Source organism: Cervus elaphus, chromosome 18, assembly GCF_910594005.1.
Source record: "Cervus elaphus chromosome 18, mCerEla1.1, whole genome shotgun sequence".
Taxonomy (NCBI): domain Eukaryota; kingdom Metazoa; phylum Chordata; class Mammalia; order Artiodactyla; family Cervidae; genus Cervus; species Cervus elaphus.
Genome location: NC_057832.1, coordinates 71,790,582 through 71,815,148, shown reverse-complemented (window position 1 = coordinate 71,815,148; position 24,567 = coordinate 71,790,582). Strand labels below are relative to the sequence as shown.

The 24,567-nt window shown below is 42.7% G+C and overlaps 1 protein-coding gene and 1 long non-coding RNA gene across 6 annotated transcripts; both read right to left on the bottom strand.

The window, feature by feature from the left end:
- Positions 1-477: 477 nt before the first annotated feature.
- Positions 478-9,818, bottom strand: LOC122674487. 5 transcript variants are annotated; one of them, XR_006334981.1, is made up of 4 exons: positions 5,716-5,762; positions 3,340-3,455; positions 2,865-2,966; positions 478-738 (listed from the first exon to the last, which is right to left on the bottom strand). It is a non-coding gene; the product is annotated as an uncharacterized LOC122674487 (long non-coding RNA). The 5 variants fall into 5 exon arrangements; XR_006334978.1 differs by lacking the exons at positions 3,340-3,455; positions 5,716-5,762 and adding an exon at positions 9,322-9,818; XR_006334980.1 differs by lacking the exon at positions 3,340-3,455 and having other exon boundaries at positions 5,716-5,776.
- Positions 9,819-17,304: 7,486 nt separating this feature from the next.
- Positions 17,305-20,489, bottom strand: LSM5 (LSM5 homolog, U6 small nuclear RNA and mRNA degradation associated). Its single transcript, XM_043872857.1, has 5 exons — positions 20,339-20,489; positions 19,160-19,255; positions 18,849-18,876; positions 18,175-18,247; positions 17,305-17,563 (listed from the first exon to the last, which is right to left on the bottom strand). Exons 1-5 carry the CDS (start codon positions 20,382-20,384, stop codon positions 17,531-17,533), a joined length of 276 nt encoding a protein of 91 aa, XP_043728792.1. The 5' UTR covers positions 20,385-20,489; the 3' UTR covers positions 17,305-17,530.
- Between the last annotated feature and the right edge of the window lie 4,078 nt (positions 20,490-24,567).

The window sequence follows — 24,567 nt, the reverse complement described above, 5'->3', positions numbered from 1 at the left end:
CACATCCAAAGTGGCCACAGCTGTGGTAGAGCTTGGTAAAAGACTGAAGATACCCTGGTGCTTTGATGAAAAGGCCAGTTGGCTGGTCCTCCCTCGAAAAGCTTATTTAGCCCCCAAAGCCAACTCTGTAACATACTTAAAACTGCTATTTTCGCTTATTTCTGGAATGTAAAAAAAAATGTATAAAATGAATTAGCGTATGCTTCCTGAATATAAAGGAGCCAAAGTTGAAAAACAAGAAAAGCCCTAACTCCAAATACAGTCACAGTCTGAAGTTCTGGAGGTTTGAATTTAACAGGATTTTCTTTTTTAATCCTTTTTTTTTTTTCAGCCTGCTGCATGGCATGCAGGATCTTAGTTCCCCAAGCATGGACTGAACCCATGCCCTCTGAAGTGGAAACATGGAATCTTAACCATTGGACCACCAGGGAAGTCTCTAAGGAAGGATTTTAAAAGGACACACTTCAACCATAACACTCTCTTTGCAGCTTTGTACTTTTCAATTGATCTTTAAAATAGTGTAGCTCTATAACATTGCTACTTTAAGGTTTTGTTTAATAATTTATAGGCATATGCTTTTTTTTCTTTTTTGCAAAGTGCTCAAAATAGTTAGAATGAGTCCAGATAGTTCTTTGACCTCTAAAAAAGCAAACATTATAGCAACTCTATGTTTCAGTCCATACATATAGTCCATTTTCCTTCATCCATTTCTCTTGCCCATAATGAAAACAGTAGAATCTAGAGGGGAAAAGGAAAGAGGAAAATTATATAGGGAAAGATGAAGTGTAAGAAATATTAAACTGCACAGGACCACTAACACATTATTTCTAAGGAGACTGGACCCTAACCTCCCACTAGAAAGGCCTTCTATTCAGAGGGGTTTCTGAAGGATTGTATGCCCTGCCCTCAGATCAAATAAGTCTTACATATAGTTCGCCATCTATTGACCAACATAAAGTTGTTATACTCAAACACAATGCCAGAGAGAACAATTTCAAACCTACAAACCTGCTTGGCTGTGTGAAAAACCACACGCTGTCTAAATAGCATACTGTCCATTCATGCATGTCGAACAGAACTGCCCAACAGGTATACCACTTGTGGAGGTATGCTGTGATGTTGCCTCCCCCACAAGGATGTATACAAAAATCATCATCCACGCCTCTCCTAACAACAACAAAAGTCTTCTGCGGAGATATAAATATCTGGTAGAGAGATTGGAGCAGTATGTTGGTTGCATGTTGTAAGTCCTGAAAAAGGGTGAAAATGCAGAGAGAGAAGGTGCAATAAGAGAGAGAAGGAGAAAACCTTAAGGCCATAACCTGGAGAATATGACCATGAAAGAGATAAATTTGGGGAAAGAGTCAGTAAAAGACTTTAAGAAGGGACAGCAGAGACAACCAGTTAGGCTGGTACCTGGGAGGTGAAGTTTAGTGATATGAACTGAAAAGTTTCCATGCCATTTAGCAGCAAGTGGCTCATTAGTGTCCCTGGTGAGGGTGGATGAGTGGGCACAATGGTAACAAAATCTCAATTTTCAGTGAGTGAAAGAATAGGAGGTGGAGAAGGCTGAGTGCTTACAATCCTCTATAGAGAAACTCAGCTGCAAAGGGAGAACGATGACTGGGGACAATATAGACCAAAGGGAAGTGAGAGAATACTGCTTCTTTCATGACCTGAATCCTTACAACAGACAGCTAGTTACATGCTCAATTAAAATCTATCTCCACGTTTTGGTTTGTTTGTTTGTTTTTACAAAAAAAGGTACACTTTCTTTTCATTAATTTGTTCTCGCAACAGTGCTGTTGAAGTCAGGGCATGATCTCTACTCCATAAATGAAGAAGCCACTTGCATATGTTAATAAGTGGTAAAAGGCAGACCAGTGCTTTGCCTCAGGGCTTCTGGCCCAAGGCTATGATCTTCCACAGAACTGTAGCTGCCTGAGGAGTATACGCAGTAATATTCATGCCAGTGATTTGTGAGAGGCTCCCCATGGACTCCCACCTCTCCGGTTTGACAATGGTGTGTTTGCTTTGGAGTATGACACCAGCACTTTCACAGCCATCCTGTCCTTTCAACTGGTAAACCACAGGGGGGCACTCACATTCACCACAAGCTTGTAATAACTTGTGCTTACTTCTGGTGGGCCATCACTCTTTCTTAATCACAGCATCCCACTGTATTCCAAGTAGTAATATGCCCAACTCAAAGATAAGAGCTCCCAGACATCTTTTCAGCTGAGGGTAACCAAAGAGATATAATCTGAAGTTGGTTGTATATTCTAGTTGTTCCTTGAAAACCACATGAACACCTGAACAGAAGCTGCTGTGCACCCTTTGGGCTTCCCCCGCTCCCCATCCCTGTACCACTTCTCTTGTTTTCCACATGCCTTCTGTTTGGAACAGGTATTTGGATAACTGGGCAAGTTGAAGAAGGAAGCCAGTGCTAAGGATGTTGGGGAAATGATTGAACTAGATCAGGTCAGTTGTGAAACCAAGAAGCCACCAGACCAGCCCTCTAGCAGGTCACCTCTAGAGTTTTTGTTTTTGATTTTCCACAAAGAATACTGTTTCACCAACTGCAATTTCTGGCCAAACACAATTTCTATGCAGTAAGGCAGTCGTTCCAAACTTTCAGTGCTCCCTAGAAGTACTATTTCTGTCCCCTTCACTACTCTAGCTTTTCTTTCTCTCATGTACAAAGAATACAGTAGGGCCAGCTTCCCCTTCTCACTGCCCACCCATCACCCCAGAGTTGACTGCCCACACCTCCCTGTCCCATCACTTCCCCCGACCGCTGGGGTCCTCATAGTCGGGGCCCCTTCCCCCGAGAATGGTCTCAGCAGCATGAAGCTCTTGCTCACCCCACCTATGGGAATCTTCCTCCTCTCAGGTCTGTCCTCGGTCCAGGTTGGCCTTCGTCTCCGCTTCTTCTGGGTAGGTTCCTCCTCCGTAAGTGTCAGCGGCTTTGGGCCCCAGAAAGGACGGAGACCAGGAGCTCAAACCAGCAGCCATGATCCATCTAACTCAACACACTCAGAGAAGGGACAGTCTGGGAGGCCGTGGGGGGCAAAAGGGCTCTGTCCTCTAGAAGAGCCAAGGTCAGGCCGCCCACACGCACAGGGAGGTGCAGAAGGGAGGACTGGGGTTCACCGGGAAGCAGGGTGCAGGGGACCGCTTTCCTGCACCAAGTCTCAGCACCCGCTTCCTCCAGCGTCATGGTGGAAGCTGCCCCACACGAGGGCTTGCGCAGGACGCAGGCGTGGACCGGCCGAGGGCGGGGCCGAGACGGGCGGGGCAGGGGCGGGACCTGCGTCAGACTCAGCACGCGAGGCCCACCTGGTATATAACGGTGAGAGCCCTCCCAGCCCGCAGCATAGGCGGCCTTGTAGGCAAGTTCGCAGCACTTCCGGCCGTGTGTGCCACCGCAGAGGCTCATAGAGGCAGACGTCGGGCTAGAGAAGGTAGGTGTCCTCAATGGGAAGGCAGGGTGTGGGAGGTCGCGGGGACAGACTGGCCTACAGGGAGGTGGGTGTTAGGAGACGCGGAGCCCGGGGCCTGGACTCCAGGACTGGGGAGGAGTTCAGGGCAGAGGCTGGCGGGAAGGCCCGAGAGGCTGCAGACAAGGGCGGCGCAGCCTGGGCCTAAGCCCCTTCTTACACTGCAGTTGCTGGGCGCGGTCCCTGGCGTCTGACACTGAGTCCTCCCATGCCTTCAAGGCTTCATCTCCCCAAGTTCCTGGGGAGCCCCACTTGCTCAGCACAACGTGAGCCCAGGCCTCTGGGCACTGATTCCCTGGTCATAATATAGGGTAGCGCCTCGTGTCCCCATCCCAGGTGAAGGAAGAGAAGGTAAGAGACCTGCTATCCAGGCTACCAGTTCTGATGGGAGACAAGGATAGCTTTCTTCTTCAGAGCACTTTACAGGGCGGAGTGCAGCTGTCCTTTCCTAACTACAAATACCTGTTTTTCAGCCTGGAAAATGAACCCTTCTGGAAACAACGAAAATTTTGAGGGCAATACCTCCAGACCTTTCTTCTATGTGCTGCCCATGGCCCAGCAGCCTCGCCTGGGTCCCTGGTACCAGAATCCTGTCTATAATCCACTCTCCATTCCTGGGGCAGGTGAGGAATCTGAATCCCCAAGGAGGTTCAGTGAGATTAAGGACCCTCCCTGTAAACCAAGGCCTGAAGGTTTTCTAACACCTTTATCCATTACTTCCCTTCACCCTGTGTTCACACTAAGATTATGGCAGCCCATGGGGCAGTGTTTGTTGTTCAGGTTAAAAGAAAATATGCAAATTCTAGCTTTGTGCCAGTTATTCTGCTCAATAGTAGAAATGGGTTCTCTCATTTGACATCAACCCATGAGCTTGGTATTGTTGCTGCCCTTGCTCCCCAAATGAGGGAACCGAGGCTCCCGGTCAGAGACTGGCTCAGGCTCACAGAGTAATCCAACCAAAGTCTCCTTGGGTTGTGAGACCAGTCTGGCTGGAAGAGGTACCTTACAGCTCCTAGTCTCTATACTTCTTTGATGAGGCCTAAACATTCTAAGGGGGCTCAGAGGTAAAGAATCTGCCAATGCAGGATACTTGGATTCCATCCCTGGGTGGGGAAGATCCCCTGGAGAAGGAAATGGCAACCCACTCCAGTATTCTTGCCTGGGAAATCCTGGATAGAGGAGCATGAGAGGCATGGGAGATGGGTTAAGAAAGTCGTTAGCAGTTACTCATGTAAAAACTGGGGGAGGACTTTATGTCCTTTGCTTTGTTACCTTTACAGAAGAGGTAACAGAAGACTCAGTGGGAGCCCGTGGTGGGTGTGAGCAGCTGTGGCTGTGCAGTGAGTACTCGCTGAATGTTGTGACTGGCTGCAGGAGACAAAATGGCTAACTATCCCCTTCTCTTTCTAGGTTTCACAAGTGGAAGTCTGTATTTTCCATGTCCTGTGGCGCTCAGTGAGCATCCTACTTTCCTCATCCCTCAGTCCCTGTTACCCACTACTCTTGACCAAAGATCCATGGTCGCAATGTTTTATAACATGGCACAGTTCCAACAATATGGTGGCTGCTGGAAAGAAATGAAAACAAAAGACACACAAACAGAAGCTGAACCTCAGCAGGCTGAAAATTTGGACAAAAAGCAAGATGTGAACTCAGAAGGTAACAGCCATGACATGAGAATGGTGACCAGTATCCCTGAGAATGTGGCTGAAGAGGAAGAGGTGGAGAGCAATGGCCGCCCTGAGGGAGGTATTCCCTCACCTACCTGGTTGGCTCAGGTCAACAAAGTAGATGAGGGCATCCAGGGTGACGTGGGTCAGTGCCATGATGCACAGCCTGAGTCATCATCAGAAAGCAGTGGACCGTGGTGGGATTATCGGGACCTCTTTGAATCTGATGATGATGATTTTGATTCTGAGAGTTATGAGGAGTTCATTCCCCACCTCTCAATGTCCCCTGTCCCCCTGCCAAATGAGGTAGGTGAGGGCATACAGCTCAGGAAATATCCCCAGCAAACATCCTCCAGAGGTGACACTCACATCCTCCGTGAAGAATGTCATTATACCGCCCCTCATGCCACCCTGTACAGAGTGGATAAGGGTATCCAGGGGGAAATGAGAGAAGGAGCAAAGCAGATGGCGAATGGGTACCAGCATGAAGATGAATACGTAGATGAGTTACACAATAACTGTGAGCAGCACAGTTCCTCCCCTACCTGGTTGCCCCTGGTCAACAGAGTAAATGAGGCCATCCAGGGTGACATTGTTCAGTGCTGTGATAAACAGAACAAGCCATCATCAGAAAGCAGCGAAGGGCCACGGTGGGAGTATGAGGATCTCATTGAATTTGATGATGATGATTATTCTGGTGGTTATGAGGAGTGTTTTTATTCCCCTATACTGTTCCCTGCCTCCCTGAAAAATGAAGGAAGTGAGGACATACAATTGGAGACAGACCCCCAGCAAATGCCATCCAGAAGTGATGATCATATCCTCCATGAGGGATGTCGGTATTCCGCCCCTCCTCCTACTCTGCATAGAGTGGATGTGGGCATCCAGTGGGAAATGAGAGAGGCAGCAGAGCCAATGGAGAGTGGGTACCAGGATGAAGATGAGTATGAATATGAAAGTGAGGTAGAGAATAACTATGAGAGGTACGGTTCCTCCCCTTCGTGGTTGACCCAGTTCAACAAAGTGGATGAAAGCATCCAGTGTGATATGAGATATGTAGCAAAGCAGATTGAGTGTAGGAGCCAGGATAAACATGATTATGAAGGTGAGGAACAGAACAGTAGAAGGTGAGAACAGAGAACAAGGGCAGGGTTCCTCCCCTACCTGGTTGGCCCAGGTCAACAAAGTGGATGAGGGCATCCAGTGCAACGTGAGTTGCTATGAAGCCCAGGTAGAGAAATCTCCCCAGCAAATGCCCTCCAGGGGTGAAGAGACAGCATCAGACAGCAAAACCAAGGGATCATGGCAAAAAAACAGTTACAAACAGGAAACTGAATGTGGATAAAGATGAAGTGACCTTAAATGATGAAACTGAGGAGGTATATAATGAGAACTTGAAAAGATGTGCAAAAGTTAAAAAGACCATGAAAGGCAGGAAGCTGAAAGACATGAACAACTTCTCAAATGCTAAGACAGCCTATCTGTTGAAGAAAACTACTGCCTTGACTGTTGTGCTTCCTGAGGATTCAAGAAGACTCTGAGTTGGAAGAGGAAGGTGACATGGATGAGGTAGAATGCCTCCTTGAAGAAGTGAATCTACAGGGCCCTCTGACATCTTCCAAAGGAAGGTCTTATCATGAGGCTGGAAGGATAATCAGGATGCCACTAAGAGCTCTGTCCCTTCTCGACTTGTGGCCTGGCCCACCAGAAATAAGTGCAAGTTATTCCAAGTTTGTGGTGAATGTGAGTGTGTCCCTGCGGTTTACCAGTGGAAACGACGGGATGGCTGTGAAAGCACTGGTGTCAGGCTCCACAGCAGACCCACCATGGCCAAGCCGGAGGGACTGCAGTCCAGAAAGCCTCTCACAAATCACTGGAGTGTGAGTGACTAATGGGTTCATGTACTATTTAGTTGTCTGTGCTGGTTCCCTACCAGGTGAATCAGCAGCATTTCCTCATTTTGAAAGTGTGCTGTCACTTAAAGCATACTGTGCTGTGTGCCAAGTCGATTCAGTCGTGTCTACCTCTTTGCCACCATGTGTACTGTAGCCCACCAGGCTCCTCTGTCCACAGGATTCTCCAAGGCAAGCATGCTGGAGAGGGCTGCCATTCCGTTCTGCAGGGGATCTTCCCAACCCAGGGATCGAGCCTGCGTCTCTTATGTCTCCTCCATTAACAGGCAGATTCTTTAACACTAGTGCCACCTGGAAAGCCCTATTAACTATACTGCCCATATTCAAAGGATCTGCAAAAAGAATCTTAAGTTAGAATTCCTGCATTCAGGGAAAATGCAGTGTAATCTGAGACAAAGTGCTCTAGTAGATGATAGAGATCTGGGTGGTGGTGCTAAGGAGAGTTTGGCATAGTCAAGAGAACATCGATCTAGCAGGACTGCTGAGAATGGGCGGTCCATGTGGAGGCAGAGAATTGGAACAGACAGGATCTGTGGTTTGGAGGTGAGAGGAGAAAGTTTTGGAGTGGGAATGGAAACAGCAGCCTGAGCTCAAATGGACAGCCAGGGCAGAATTCTGTTTGAGAATCATCCTGCCAGAGGGGAGAATTGTGAGGAATTGGGAAAGAGGCTAAGAATAGGGTAAAGGAGTGTTTCTTCTCACTTAGAGTTTTATCCTGTAGGCAATAAGCGACTAATTCAGATTGAGTAGAGAAATGAAATGAATGTGCTCTAGGAATTTCAACCAGCATATAAAGTATTTTATAGGAGAAATTAGAATGGAAAGTGCTTATATGGCTGAAAATCAGTTTTATTCAACAGAACAAAGTGGTGAGGGTTCTGATTCACACAGGAGTAAAAAATATGTGCAAGGACTAAAAACCTTTTTAAAAAGACTGGAGTTTGAAGTTGGGAAGAGTTGATTTGCTTTGCTGTGTGGGTTGTGGGTAGCAGGAGTGTAAAATGGTGAGATTGAGGGACTGGACCAGCAGACCACCCACACCTGGTTGAAGCTTGAGTTTGGAGCACCCTAGGACTGGCAGGGGCACAGCTGACAGGAGTGGGGAGGGAGCACCCTAAGGAGAACTTTGGGAGATGATTACATCTGGGGTGCAAAGAATGAAGCAAAGCAGGTAAGTGAAGAATAGGATACATAATGGTCCCAGGGAAGTTTAAGTTCCTGGCTTAGTCCTAAAACCTTGAGACTGAAGAAATATGTAAGCCTACCCCTTCTACCAAAGGCTGGGATATTGTCATAACTAAACTCCTAATCATTAACATGACTTTTTGATTCATCCTTAGTGATTTGGAAGAGATTTTTAAAAACAGGATGAGTTTATGAGCCAATTTTTTGCTTTTGGTATGTTTGGTCCTTTTTTAGTCCAGAGATAAGCTTCAAAATAACTATCTTAAAAGAGGTTGAGGGTGGTCCCTTTGAGGTGAGGCTCAATGAATGAAAGAGGCTGGGAACCACTACATTGTGTGCATGAAGGATCTTTATACAATGTCTTTAAGGCAGAAGTACCCCTTCTTAACAAACACCATCTTATGCTGGTACAGTGGATAGTGTGCACACAGCTCCACCTGGTCTGGACCCACCCTGTGTGGCCCACAGCTCCTCTCAAGTCACCTGTATAAAACCTTAACACCAATGAATATGAGGACCACCTGAGGTGAAACCCAAGGGACCACCCCCCAATGCATCCTTTGTCCCCCATGGCATTTCTACACGGAATATCCTGTTACAGGATTATTGAAGCATAGACTCTGCAAGCAGCTACAGTCCAGTGGAAGACCAATGCTCTTGCAGCCAGAAGCCCTGGAGTCAAGGCACTGCTCTGCCTCTTACCCCAGATAGTAACAATTGCAAGGCAGCTTCCTCATCTATCGCCTAGAGATCATGCCCTGACTTTAACAGCGTGGTGTGAGAATGAATTAAAAGTGAACTCATTTGTAAACAGTGGTCTGTAACTTGCGTGCATTGAGTCTGTTACTTGAAACCCTTCCACACTCACACTGCATGACTTTGACTTCTTTCCACAGTGGAATCCAAAGTCCTTGGTTGATACATGGACCAGAAGTTCCCTGGCATGTTCATTGTCCGGGACATCTGATATACAGTCTTCTGGCTTAGTCTCATCTTCCTGAGATGAGTGTGTAAGCTCTTTGGCAAAAAAAAAAACAAAAAACTGGAATTCACCTGTTTGAGAACACAGCATATCCTGGCTTTCTCATGGGCTGGAGATCCTAATGTCATCATAAGTGACCTTCTGAAGAGCTAGACAGACAACACAAAAGAGTGGAAATAACTATCCTAGAAGAGCTAGCTGTACATGAAAACAAAGTAGCTGTTCTTAAAGCAGTTACTAGTGTTTACACAGAGATGATCTGTGAGCTCCAAGTTCTGATTCTAGATCACAAAATCAGATTCTAAGATCACAAAGTTTTCTCCTAACTTAGACAAAGCATAAAATCAAGTTTCCTGATATAATAAAAATAACATGCTAAAATAGCCACTATCATGTTTATAATCTCATACATGCCATTTCAATCAGTAGAAAACTACAATGAACCAAAATAAAAAGGGTCTTTTTAGTAAAAGCTAAAAAATTTGTTTTTAGGTGACTCAGGGCTTCCCTTTTGGCTTAACTGGTAAAGAATCTGCCTGCAGTGTGGGAGACCTGGGTTTGATCCCCGGGTCGGAAGATCCCCTGGAGAAGGGAAAGGCTACCCACTCCGGTGTTCTGGCCTGGAGAATTGCATGGACAGAGGAGCCTGGTAGGCTATAGTATAGGATCGCAAAGAGTTGGATGTGACAGGAGCAACATTTTGTAACTAAAGGTTAATAAAATATGCCCAGTAGTCAGATTCTATATAAATATACTGATGCTGTATTTCTATACCACATCATGCTGGGATGTAGAACTTAAATTCACTGAAATAACAACTTGGTTTTTTATTTTTGGAAGAAGAGAAAGCAAAAGGTTGCAGGGAAAATTGGAGGGAAGAAGTTTTAACCTAATCATAGTTCCAACCTGTCATTACAGTTGTGTGTGATTTACCTACCATAACTTCCAAGTTCCACAACACTGAGAGGCTCATGGGGGTAGGATGTGAGTGATCTATTCTAACAAGGAAGGGGGTGATGCAGGAGGGAGGAAGCAAAGCCAGAGGGAAGGGCCTGTTGTAGGGGAAGGAGGTGGGAATGATCTGTCCCAGAGCCCCACCCCACCCCCCACCACAATCCACAGCTCTGGATTCAAGATCTCCCTACAGGCCAGGCCTGCCCTCCATGGGGGCTGTGGGGCTGCCATCTGCTGCTCAGCTCCCTGATCACCCACCGTGCCCTTTACTGACCTCTCAGGACTTGGGACATGGGACTCCTGCTATACAGGCAGCACCCAGTAAAGAACTACCGCTAGGACATCTAGTGGTTGAGTGGTTAAGAACCCATGTGCCAATGCAGGGGACATGGGTGGGCTCCCTGATCTGGGAGGATCCCACATGCTGCAGGGCGAATGTGCCCGCGCACTGCAACAGAGAACCTGAGCGTTGCAGCTAACACCCAGCACATTCAAATACATGTATTTTAAAAAGCTGCCAGAGAAACAGAAGACAGATTGTGAGCACACTTTCCTTCTGCCAACAGAGCCCTCAGACCCCAGGGTTTTAAGGATACAAATCAAGCCTGTACTGCCATTTCTACTTCAGATTGCTCCGCTGGGACATCCAGAAATGGCTTCTGGATGCCAAATCTAGAAAAGCAGAACCAACAACTGCTCGTGTTTGTTTTTTTTCTAAATTAATGTAACAGTGTATTACTTTTAGGTGTGACAATGTTTAGTTTCAAGTACTGACACATTCCAGGCTATGCAACACATAGCGTGGGTGTCTCCTTTTAAATGTGAGACATAATGGATGCAACCCCCTTCTTAAAGTAGTTGGAAAAGGAGGCAGGACCACTGAGTATCTCAGGTCTTCAGTGTCTCTACAAAGAAATTTTACTGAGAGAGGGCATGGGCACTGTGACCAGTTTAAAATTCTGTCTTGACTTCAACAACTTGGAAATAGGCAAGTCCTCAAACTGCTATACACAGTGATTTCAGAGATGATTAATTTTCTGACCTTTTTTTCTCATTCCAGCTTAATTTTCTGAATTTTGTACAGTAGAAATGTCTCTCCTGGCATTAGGAAGCCATTAGTAAACACAAAAATGTTAAATCATTTAGCAGTCAAATACGTTGATTATCCCAAAATGAATATAGGAAGATCTCCAAAAGTTTTAAAAAACAAAAAGCAGTAGTATACAGGACAATGTGTTCCATATGCTTGTATTTGTGTGTACAGGAAAAAAGGGATTGTGTGTTTACACATTTATATAAACACAGACACGCATATACAGGAACTGAGTATCTCTGGAAGAATACCTGAGGGAGGGAGTTTTATTTTCACTTACATTTATTTATATGCAAATACATTACCTCAAACAATGTTCAATGTTTTTTAATTACAGAAGAAAAAAAAAAAAACGAAGTTAATGCCACTTTCCTGACATCTATGTCCCAGGACAATATAACTCTAAGCCAAAAGTAACCTAGTACTTAGTATTTTGCACCCCTCACACACACTTTTTTCCTATTACGAGCTCATTTCTGCTAGAGTTATATAGATAGGCTGTATTTTTGTTTTAGAGTTTCAATGTTACTTCTCTAATTGTTTCAGGAGTTGTTAAGTTTTCACTCTACCTCTAACCAACTTGATATTTCCTCCTACCAAACAGGTACATTAAACTTTCAGGTGATATGGAATGTTCAATGTTCAACTTAAACTTACTCCCTGCAGAAGTAATCAGTCAACAATTATCACACCAGGCACAGTGTTAAGTAAGTACCAGAAGGGAGAACTGAGGGGATAAGGGTACTCTTAATGAAATCTAGAAAAGCCACAGTTAAAACTGCTCTTAGAAACCCCCATGTAACTCTTGATAAAGGTAACTTCATCTTGGGATCCACAAAGTGGAGGCCTACTCAGTGACCCAGCTCACGTCACAAATGAAATCAAAACCTAAGTCGTCGTGCACTAACCGGAAATGCCTCGCTGTCGAGGAAACCTAGAATACCCCTGGCACGATCCTCCAACTTAGCCTAGTTTATCTTACCCTAGATAAGAGGACCTGCTAGCCTTAAATCCCTGACCTCCTCAGTCAGTGCAGTCACTCAGGCCTGTCTGACTCTTTGCGACCCCAAGGACCGCAGCAGCATGCTAGGCTCCCCTGTCCATCACCAACAAAGCATGGCCCCACCCACCAGAACAAGACCCAGTTTCCCAATCAGTCTCTCCCATCAGGAAGCTTCCCTAAGCTTCTTATCCTTATCCATCTGAGGGCCAAGAGAATGAAAACCACAATCACAGAAAACTAATCAAACTGATCACCTGGACCACAGCCTTGTCTAACTCAGTGAAACTAGAAGCCATGCCATGTAGGGCCACCCAAGACTGATGGGTCATGGTGGAAAGTTCTGACAAAACATGGTCCATTGGAGAAGGAAATGGCAGTTCAGTATTCCTGCCTTGAGAACCCCATGAACAGTATGAACCTGACCTCCTGGCCAATCACATTGTTTCTGAGTTGCTGAAACCAAGTCACTATAAAACCAAGTTCCCCTTCTGAGTTTATGATTTATCTCTATATTCAAAACTTTATTCCCTTTCTTGTCCTGCCCCTGTTACCCTCAGGACTGAGGAGTATCAAAAGTGAGGATTCACTTCAGTTCAGTTCAGTCACTCAGTTGTGTCCAACTCTTTGCGACCCCATGAACAGCAGCACGCCAGGCCTCCCTGTCCATCACCAACTCCCGGAGTTTACCCAAACTCATGTCCATTGAGTCGGTGATGCCATCCAACCATCTCATCCTCTGTCGTCCCTTCTCCTCCTGCCTTCAGTCTTTCCCAGCATCAGGGTCTTTTCCAGTGAGTCAGCTCTTCACATCAGAACTGTGCATGACAGAGAACTTACCTGCCTTGAGCAGTTTTTTAAAAACACGATGGGCATGCAGGCTTCAGTAGTTGTGGCGCATGGGCATAGTTGCTCCGCCGCATGTGGGATCTTCCTGGACCAAGCATTGAATCCATGTATATCCCCTGCATTGGCAGAAGGATTCTTAACCACTGGACCACCAGGGAAGTCCCTGTCTTACAGTTTAAATGCAGCAAATACTATTCTCTCCACTAACATGTAAAAGATCTATATACCGAGTCTCATCTCTATAATCAAGTCTTTGCCTCAGTTGCATCTGCCTTAAAAAGCTACATCTAAGGCAGTGAGTCAGGCTTTGGTGAGGAACAGAACTACCTAGAGAACTTATGAACTTGGTAAAATGCAAAGATCAAAGGCCCTGTCCTATTTCAGTAAGCCTTGGCCTGTGTTCTGTAGTAGCTCTCCAAGTCATTCTGACTTGTCATACCAGTCTTGAAACCAAAGTCTGAGGCAAACTGACCTAACTCACCAACGCCAGCATAGCTTCAGCCTTTTCTGCTAAGGCCCCACCTTCACTACAGAGCCCAGCACATACAGCCCAGCCGCCACAGAAACAAACACACCTGTATAAAAACAGCCATTCACCAGCAGACTCCCAAAGTGAAAATCCTTTCACATCATTTCAGCTTAAAATCACCTCTTGTACTCTGCCAGAATCTTCAATCACATTTTCTCCCCAATTTTTACTCCTCTAGATCCAATATTCCTTGCCCATGCACTAAATTTTGAGGGATTTTAGAGCCCAATAAATAGAGCTCTTATTATGTATAACAGTGGTTCTCAACCAAAATAATAGCAAATGAAGGAACAGACAAAGGATTAATCTCAAAAATATACAAGCAACTCCTGCAGCTCAATTCCAGAAAAATAAATGACCCAATCAAAAAATGGGCCAAAGAACTAAACAGACATTTCTCCAAAGAAGACATACAGATGGCTAACAAACACATGAAAAGATGCTCAACATCACTCATTATTAGAGAAATGCAAATCAAAACCACAATGAGGTACCATTACACGCCAGTCAGGATGGCCGCTATCCAAAAGTCTACAAGCAATAAATGCTGGAGAGGGTGTGGAGAAAAGGGAACCCTCTTACACTGTTGGTGGGAATGAAAACTAGTACAGCCACTATGGAGAACAGTGTGGAGATTTCTTAAAAAACTGGAAATAGAACTGCCATATGACCCAGCAATCCCACTTCTGGGCATACACACTGAGGAAACCAGATCTGAAAGAGACACGTGCACCCCAATGTTCATCGCAGCACTGTTTATAATAGCCAGGACATGGAAGCAACCTAGATGCCCATCAGCAGATGAATGGATAAGGAAGCTGTGGTACATATACACCATGGAATATTACTCAGCCGTTAAAAAGAATTCATTTGAATCAGTCCTAATGAGATGGATGAAACTGGAGCCCATTATACAGAGTGAAGTAAGCCAGAAAGATAAAGAACATTACAGCATACTAACACATATATGTGGAATTTAGAAAGATGGTAACGATAACCCTATATGCAAAACAGAAAAAGAGACACAGAAATACAGAACAGACTTTTGAACTCTGTGGGAGAATGTGAGGGTGGGATATTTCTAAAGAACAGCATGTATACTATCTATGGTGAAACAGATCACCAGCCCAGGTGGGATGCATGAGACAAGTGCTCGGGCCTGGTGCACTGGGAAGACCCAGAGGAATCGGGTGGAGAGGGAGGTGGGAGGGGGGATCGGGATGGGGAATACGTGTAAATCTATGGCTGATTCATATCAATGTATGACAAAACCCACTGAAATGTTGTGAGGTAATTAGCCTCCAACTAATAAAAAAAAAAAGAAAAAAAACAAAACAGTGGTTTCTCAACCACTGTGACTGTTTTGCCCTAAGGGGACACTTGGAGCCATTTCCCTGGGAGGAGCAGGGAAGGATACCACTGGCACCTAATTGATCCTACAATGCACGGACAGTGCATGCTTCTAAGAATTATCCAGACAAAAATGTCAGTAGCACCAAGGTTAAGAAACCCTTATTTACAATAGTATCCATTCTAAAAGAAATGCAATGTAAGACAAAAGTATAAGCAGATGGGAGTCAGACCATTATCGGTATTACTGCTAAAGGCTAGATTAAGAGACATACTTTATCTGTAGGCAAGTGGACTTCCTGTCGCTGAACCCCAGAATTAAAACCAATCTGCTTGCCACAGACTAGATAACTGGAGGCCTCCCTTTGTGAGGTCACATTTCTGGAGAACTCACAGCATGTTGGAATTAAGCACATGTGCTCCCTGCAGGCTACTAACTCCCAGGAGGAAACAAGTGAGCATGACCAACCACCCAGCTCCTGCCCAATATCAAGTAAAAGAGGAGAAAGAGGATGGCATTACTTCACTTATGTTCCCTCCAAAGGGAAAAATAATAGGATGAAAGTATTGCCTCCTCTCCCTCCAACAGGGTCACAAGTAGTGGGATGGAATAACAGACTCCTAAGAACCTACTGTTAAATCTATGCAAAGTTTGCAAGCCAGCTATTAAACCCATGGCTGCTTGAAACCAGCCAAGCAGGAATGTTTACACCATGAAAGTAAAAACACACACAAATCAGTGCTTTGTTTTCTGGAAAGTAAAGTTAGGTCCTTTTACCATTTGGAAACACTGAAACTGAAGATGGATTCAAGACTGCAATGAAACGAAATATAATAAAGCACTAAAATATATATTATATAAAATCATATGGTTCTAATCATAGATAAAAACCATTATGGACAAGGCCAACACAAAAAAAATTATTCATAAAAAGTACCAACAACAACAAAAAAAAAAGTACCAACAAGCAAACTACAAATTGGGGAAGTTACTGTAAAATGCATGATTAAGAGTAACCTATTAAGAATTCTTACAGATTAGTAAGAAAGAACAGTATCTCAGTGGCAAAACCCTTATATAATTCATAAAATACAAATGAGTTCCAACATTAATTTTAAAAAATTAAACATACGAGATTTTGCCTATCACAATGGCAAAGAGGGGAAAAAATAGAACATAGCCAAGGTTGATAAGTATGTGATGGGTACTACGAAAAACTGGGCTTCCCAGGTGGCTCAGTGATAAAGAATCTGCCTGCCAATGCAGGAGACGCAGGGAGATGTAAGTTTGATCCCTGGGTCGGTAAGATCCCCTGGTGCAGGAAAGAGCAACCCACTCAAGTATTCTTGCCTGGAAAATCCCATGGATGGAGGAACCTGGTGGGCTGTAGCACATGGGGTTGCAGAGAGTCGGACACAACTGAGCACGTACACTAAGAAAAACTACGTTAGGCTGGCATAAACTTTTTGTTGGCAACTGACAGTATCTACCATTGACCTTACCATGTAAGGTAAATATGTACTAAATTGACCTTACAAATTCTTGAATTTATTCTAAGGAAAATAAAAATATATAAAGATTTAGTTAATACTACTGTGACCAGTAATAAAGAATAGGCTAAATAAGTTATGGTAAAACCATTTAATAAAATACCTTACCCACATTAATGCTGCTGAAATATTTGACACAGAAACTTTCTCACCATTTAAATTCAAAAAAGTCTTAAATGGAGGCAACAAAACAGTACATTTAGGAAAAGCAAGTTTTTTAAAAAATGTACTCAGAGTGTATTAACGTCTAAGAGCATATACAGCAAAGTGTGATTAATATTTTCCTTTTTACATTTCTACAATGTGCATATATTATCTGGGTATGTTGCTTGTTTGTTTTTAATAGGAGTTAATGATGGATGGCATCATCGACTTGATGGGCATGGGTTTGGGTAGACTCCGGGAGTTGGTAACAGACAGGGAGGCCTGGCGTGCTGCAATTTATGGGGTCGCAAAGAGTCGGACGCGACTGAACTGAATGAACTTAAGTTCAGTTAAAAAAAAAAAGCATCAGAATCTGCAATGAGTTTTGTAAACAATCATTTCTAGTCTTTTAAATGTACCTGTTCAAAATCAAGGCTCATCATTTTGTTTGGAACAATTTTTGTTTGAGAATCAAATGTCATGTAGATGAGGAAGCAAATAAGCATAAAATGACAGGAAAGTGAGTCAAAGTAGTTACAAGCTTTGTTTCACTGGCTATTGCAGTATAATAAATAAAATGGCAGTTAACAAAAACACATTTATTTTTGTCTTCAAAGAACAAACTGTTCTTTTCCCAATATAATCATGATTAACTTACAAAAATGGGCATTTACAATGCATCTTCAAAGCATTTCCCTTTAACGGGAAACTTGGCTTCACAGAATACAAACATTAAAAGGTTAAAAAAAAAAAAACTTCTATTCTGTTGTCATTATAAAATAAAACCTAGCGTAAGTCAAGGAAATCCTTTCATACTTCAGGTCCTTCTCCTCCAGGAACCAGCTGCAAAGGAGGAAAAAGTTTAATACTTAGTTTAGTACTACATGATCTAAAAACCCCTACTGAGAGCTCAATGACTGGTCACTGACCAGTCTTTGCCTCTCCCTCATATTCCCATTTTCCCCGTCACTTCTGTTTACAATCCCAACAGTATCAATTAATACTTAGTGATTTAGTGTCTCAACAATAATAAATGATTAAAATAAATGAGTAAAATAAATGATTAAAAAGGACAAGCAGGGACTTCACTGCTGGTGCAGTGACTAAGACTCCATGCTCCCAATGCAGCGGGCCCGGGTTCGATCCTTGGTCAGAGAACTGGATCCCACACATTGCAACTAAGTAAAGATCTTTCGTGATGCAACTAAGACCTAATGCAGCCAAATAAATAAATAAATATTTTTTAAAATACATAAAATAAAAGGCATAAGCAAACTAATCTTAGGCCTAATGTCATTGTCAACAGTTTGGCCACAGAACCCCGATCAACAGAGCATTCCCTTCACATCCTAAGCACCGCTGGGTCGAGAGCATTTAGTCAAGCAAGTTAGTTCTGTAATCCCTGCTCCACAAAGATGGCTTAACATCTAAATAAAAGACCTTCACTGTCTTACCATTGTTATATTATTTCCATTTAGCAAAATTTGATCTAGTTTAGTAATTCTTCTTCCTTCTGGTGTGATTTCACTAAACAAAAAGATTTTCAAAAAGTCAGGATAAAGAGTGATAGTCAAAGCCAACATTATGATCTGCCAAAAGGTTAGTTATTATATATACATGAACTGTACAAACACTTTCTAGAGAGAAGGTTATTCCCCCAGTGATGTCAATTCTCCAAAGGCAACAGAGTGGACTTACTGGCCTAAGACCCATATCCCCTAGTGCACATCTTCATCTAAAAAACTGAAACTTGCCAAGGAGATCAAATAGGAAATAAAATGTTTACATATATATATATATATATACACACATAAATTGTAATTAATTGAAAACATTAAATGCTTTTATTATCAGTTCCTTTATTTGAACGGAGCCCTAAGATCCCTGACTGCTTTTACCTTAAACCTTTGTCTCCACTAACTTCCTAGCAATTAGTGACAACTACATTAAGGTAATAATCCTCCAATCCAATTTTACTAACATCAGTAGGTAAACTCTCTCTCTTTAGAGTAATTCAAACAGGCAGTGTTCTCTCCTACATCCTTTTACTGACTCAACAGCACTAAAATTGCCTTAAATCAAACACACAGATTCCCCCTACCCATTCTTTAGTTTTAACACTACTCACAATTCAGTGACATCTTCCAATACCATATCTGAAATTTGGTGTTAAGAAAATAAACATACCAAATTAAAATTTACTCTCGCTTATGTCTTTGTTCAGTTTTAATTATAACACTGAATATAATGGCTCAAATGCAAGCTGCTTGCAATTGGTAGGAACTTCACCGTTCAGTACCACATCCCTTAAAACACTATCACAATTTCCATGAAGATAAGTTAATTTTTATTGTAATAATCGGTAAGTACTGATAGTCTATAGTTCTTTTTAAAAAATACTGAAGAACAAACCCATACAACCACCTTTAAAAAGGATACTGACAAAGTCATCAAATCCCAGAAGTGTGCCAACAATCTCCTTATCACTCTTCATCACAATGTGAATTCTTGATCCTATACACTTGTCCACAAGCTCTACGGATATATTTTTTAAGGGAAAAAAAAGGGGGGGGGGGTGGCGAGAGAGAGAAAAGATTAATTTGCCCATTCATAACTTTAACAAATATTTGAGTGCCTACTAACACTTATTACGTGCATATGGTCAAAAGATAAGCCAGGAAAAGTATTCACTCAAAAACTTTAGACCTTATATTACATATTTCAGTCATTCTATTAACAGGAAAGTTTTCCCTGTTCTCCACTTATCCCTCTTTTGTAGCAATTTATCATGGTTGCGGTTTAATATTATTTTAATTATCTGATTAACATATGAGCGCCCCTCTTGACTCTAAGCTCCATGAGAACTGAGAGGTGGTTGTTTTTACTCATCAGTGTATCCCCAACGGACAGTGCCCGAAATGTACTGGTCATTCAGAAGAGTTTGTTAGAGGAAGGAAAAAAACTTTACAATCACTGCCACATCCACTAACTCGATAACCCTTCAAATATAAAACATTAAGAAGAAAAAGGCATAACTGTCTTCACCAGAGATTCCTTCTTGTCATAAGTCTACGTCTGCCCTGTATCCTGTCTCCTACACTGGTTTGTATGCTCTCTGAAGGTAATGGTCGTGATTGAAATTTGTTGAATAATGCCCAATCACAGTGTCTAGTGCACAGATGCGCGGTAATTGTTTGCTAAATAAATGAGTAACAAGAGCTCGTTTCCAGAGGCCTCTTTAAAGGCTCATTCCAGACCCGAGTGCCTCTCTCAAAAACCAGCCAGACAGGATCTAATCTGGGTACTTTAAATGCACGGTTGCGGAATGGGCATGCTACCCACTACTATAAAGGCGAGCGCACAACAAAGAAGGCCGACGACGCATTCACCAAGAGTGAACCTTTCCGGTGAAGGTTTGGGGAGTCAAAAATCCCTGCCTCAAGAAAACCCCAACACGCCAAAGAGAAGTGGGCGGCCTGAGGCCGCAGGGACTAGGAGCCTAGAGGAGAGCGGCGGAGAAAGCTACATTTTTCTAACACTCGGCCATGGGCTGCCTTGCTCTTCGGCCCCAACCCTAACTTTCAGCTACCCACCGCGGCTCCCCAAGACAAAGATTACCTAGAGGAAGCAGCTGTGACGGGTTAGTGGTAGCGTTAGCCGCCATACCTACGCCGGAAGTGGCCTGCCTCTATCGACGTCGGAACGGCGAGTTTGAAAGAGCGCGCTTCCGCTTTTTTTCCTGCCCGGGCAGGCTCAACCAATCTGAGGCCGAGAGTGCGATCGAGGGGATCCAGCCACTTCTTTATCCTGCAGGGAGATTTTAAGTGTTTCTGTTCACTGAGCGTTCCACGTTCTCCACAGATGCTCTCCTCTCCAAACTTCCAAGGGACTTTAGAGATCTCCAGTCTTATAAGTAAGGTATTCCTCTAATCCGGAAGACTTTGCGAAACGAAAACGTTTGTGCTGTCTTATTTCCCCCATCAAGCTGTGTCTCATATCAACCCAGGATCTTTCTTCGACCAGTATCAATAAATTTGATTTTCCCGCCACCGATTCATTGTGTTGCAATTTTCCTTAAAAAAAAAAAAAATCTACCGCTTCTTTTAAAAGTTTGATGATTTGAAAACCCACAACTAGCATTAAAAAAAAAACTTCTGGGCGAGGGGGAAATTTTAAGTATGTTTTCTATTTTCTACTGTCGTTTTCTTTTCTTTTTTTCTATTCTACTTTTTATATTTTTTCCATTTCTACTGTTTTCTATCTTCTACTATCAGGAGTTGGTGATGGACAGGGAAGCCTGGTGTGCTGCAGTCCATGGGGTCGCAAAGAGTCGGACAAGACTGAGCGACTGAACTGAATTGTCCTTTTTAATCTTGTAATATCTAGGAGTCTACTATACACTTTTTGTATACACTATTTCTTCCAGAGTCCAACAGGCAACCACCAGATGTCACTCTATGTTAATAACATCACGTTTAGGAAGCCTTGGTGCTTTTACACATCTGTTTTGAAAAGAAAAAGCGAACAAATTTTTTGCGTTAGTCTATTTATTTTATGTTTATATCTGAGGAGCTTAAAGCTGAAGAGTTTAAGCAGGAGAGGCCAGGAAGAACATCATTCATTCACACAACAATGGCTGTAAAGCACCAATCATTCATTCATCGAACAAATACTTTAGTTGAACATTGGCATTTTGCTTAATATAAAATAGTGTAAAAAATAAAATAAAATACTGTAAAGAACAGAACTACAAAAAAAAAAAAAAAAGAACAGAACTACAATGTCTTCTGCCCTTTTAGGAGCTAAAGGACAAATGGGGGAGAAAGACAACTAGCAAGCATTATGTACAACGCACGTGAAAGATCTTTAGTCAATCGTCACATCATTCTCTGGCAAGACAAAGTAATGCCAAAATTTTTCTTTTTCCTATATCTATTCTTGTTTCATTTTCACCATACCATAATGTGAATAGGAACCAAATTCAAGGCATTGTTGCTACCTGATAGAGTTTAAAATTTAAGAAAATAAGCTTTAAGTCAGTATTTTGCTTTCCATTACAGAAATCAAATTAACATTAGCAATATTCAGCACTATTGATGAAGAATAAAGGAGGTCTTGTACTCTGAAAAAGGAGATACAATTTGTTTACACAGTAGTTAATGGGGATTGCAGGAAGAGGTGTTTTTATTCTATGAGTTCTTTCCTGAGGCAAGACACTAAAAGAAACAGGCCAATTCCAAATGAATTTGAAAACATATCATAGCTCTGTCTCCAGGGTTTTTCTCCTGGTTCTTACTTACAGAGCAGATATAAAATAGAACTTATAATTTATCATAACAGATATTATAACTAAAAGAAGCTCTTCTACTGTATGTTCAGAAAGACATTTCTACTTTTTTCCCTGGAGATAAATTTCATCATAAAATATAAGCAAATTTTTCCTTTCAAAATAATGTTTAGGAAGTATTTCATTATCTCAAATCGCTATTTCCAATCTTGATCTTTCAAACACTTTTTTAAAATAAAGGAGAAATTCCTATTTTCCCTTAATATGTTCTTGTAGACAATATGTTGCTAATTAGTGTATTTTATATTAATAGAACTCATTAAAAACTAATGTAAAGTTGTTAAATTGTTAAATGGACCAGTCTGTATAATTAGAGATAGAAAAAATTTTAGAAATTCCCTTGCTTAGTTTCTCTCCCAGTTTTCCCTGTGACATATCTTCTTTGTTTACAGCATTATTTTAAATGACATATTTTTTAAGCATTTAAGCAAATAATGGTTGTGAAGAAATGATTTCATCTTAGTTGGAGACCCTAGCATGCAAAATATAACAGATTTGGGGGGTATGGCTAAGCTGGGCCTCATCTGTGGCACTTGAGATCTTTAGAGGTGCCATACAAACTCTTAACTGTGGCATGTGGGATCTAGTTCCCTGTGAAGTGAAGTGAAGTGAAGTCGCTCAGTTGTGTCCGACTCTTTCGACCCCATGAACTGTAGCCTACCAAGATCCTCAGTCCATGGGATTTTCCAGGCAAGAATACTGGAGTGGGCCCTGACCAGGGATCAAACCCGGGCCCTCTGCATTGAGTCACTGGGCCACCAGGAAAGTTCTGGTACAGATTTTATACTGCTATCACTGGGGTCGCCTTCACAACAAAGTAAAGAGTTGGCATTCACTACACAGAGTTCTAAGATGACCTGACCTTTCATCCTTTTAAAAAAAATGTTCAATTTCACTTCAATTTTAGCTAGGCTAATTGTGGAAAATGTCAAAGCAGATGGGAGAAAACAGTAACATATATATTCTGTATACAGGGAATGTTATAGTTTCACACACAGTTCTGAGTCAGTGCCAAAAATTTTGTAATACAGAAAAGAAATAGTAGCAACAACTTGAAGTTTTTCCACAGTATTATTAGCATTAAAACAATTCTACTGAATCACAGAAAGTATGTTCTATTAATAAGAAGAAAATGGAAGTGAAAGTCACTCAGTCCTGTCCAACTCTTTGGAGACCTCACCAACTTTAATTATCTTCAAGGCTTCTCTATCCATGGAATTCTCCAGACAAGAATACCAGAGTGGGTAGCCATTCCCTTCTCCAGTGTATGATCCCTACCCAGGGATTGAACCCAGGTCTTCTGCATTGCAGGCAGATTCTTTACCATCTGAGCCACCATTATAGTTTTTCCCAGCCATGCTTAGATTAGAATGCAGGTCCTTAAATTTTAAGGCCACAGTGGAAAACATCAACTATTAAGGTTGTCTAAACTAAGAGATGGGCAACTTGTAATGATAAACTTCACAACTAGTTATTGCAATAATTATGAATGCTATTTGAAGCAGGCACCTACCCTCAAACTGCCCTGGACAAGACTTGTTAAATCTGCTATTATTTCCACTATTCACTTAAAATTGACGTGAAATGAGATTCAGTTTCTTTTTTAATTCAACTAGTACAATCAGTAAGGAAATAAAAACCTCTGATGATAACTGACTCCATGTATTTTGTGCTGATCAGAGTACTAAACCCAGAAGATAGAATGAAAAAAAAAATTTTTTTTTTTAAAAAGCAGGACTAAATTAGCCTTTCCTGGTGGCTCAGACAGTTAAGAATCTGCCTGCAATGCAGGAGACCTGGGTTCAATCCCTGGGTCGGGAAGATCACCCAGAGAAGGGAATGGCTACCCACTCCAGTATTCTTGCCTGGATAATTTCATGAACAGAGGAGCCTGGCAGGCTACAGTCTGTGGGGTCGCAAAGAGTCTGACACGACTGAGCAACCAACACTTTCACAACAAAGTAAAAAATAAAATATTAGGACTAGAATAATCATTTTTACAGGTCTCCCTGTAAATTTAATTTATTTTCAAGGATATTCTGCATGAGGCCTTAAAACGCTTCCAAACTCCTATACATATATTTCAATAAGGAAAAAACACAGAACGAAGCAAAAGAGAAACTCTGGGTAAGCAAGTAACTTAAAGGTTGAATACACAGATGTAGAGCCGCACCAATATGTCTCCATGTTATCAAAATTTAAGAATAAAGGGCAGAGACTCCAGGTCAGAGAGGCGAAGGGAAGGAGGTGGAAGAACTGGATACACGGAAAATGAAGGGGGAAAAAGGTAGGAAAAAACTGACGGAAGAGATGGGTAGGGGCGAAGATTTTAAGGAGGAAGAGGCAAGGACAGAGGAGGAAGGGGGAGAAGGTCGCACAGAGAGTGGGTGAACTGGGGACAGGTGTGCCCAGCTGCCCCACCAGGCCCCGCCCTCGGCCCCGCCCACTCGGCGCCCCCGCCCCGCTCCCCAGGCCCCGCCCCGCCACCAGGCCCAGCCCC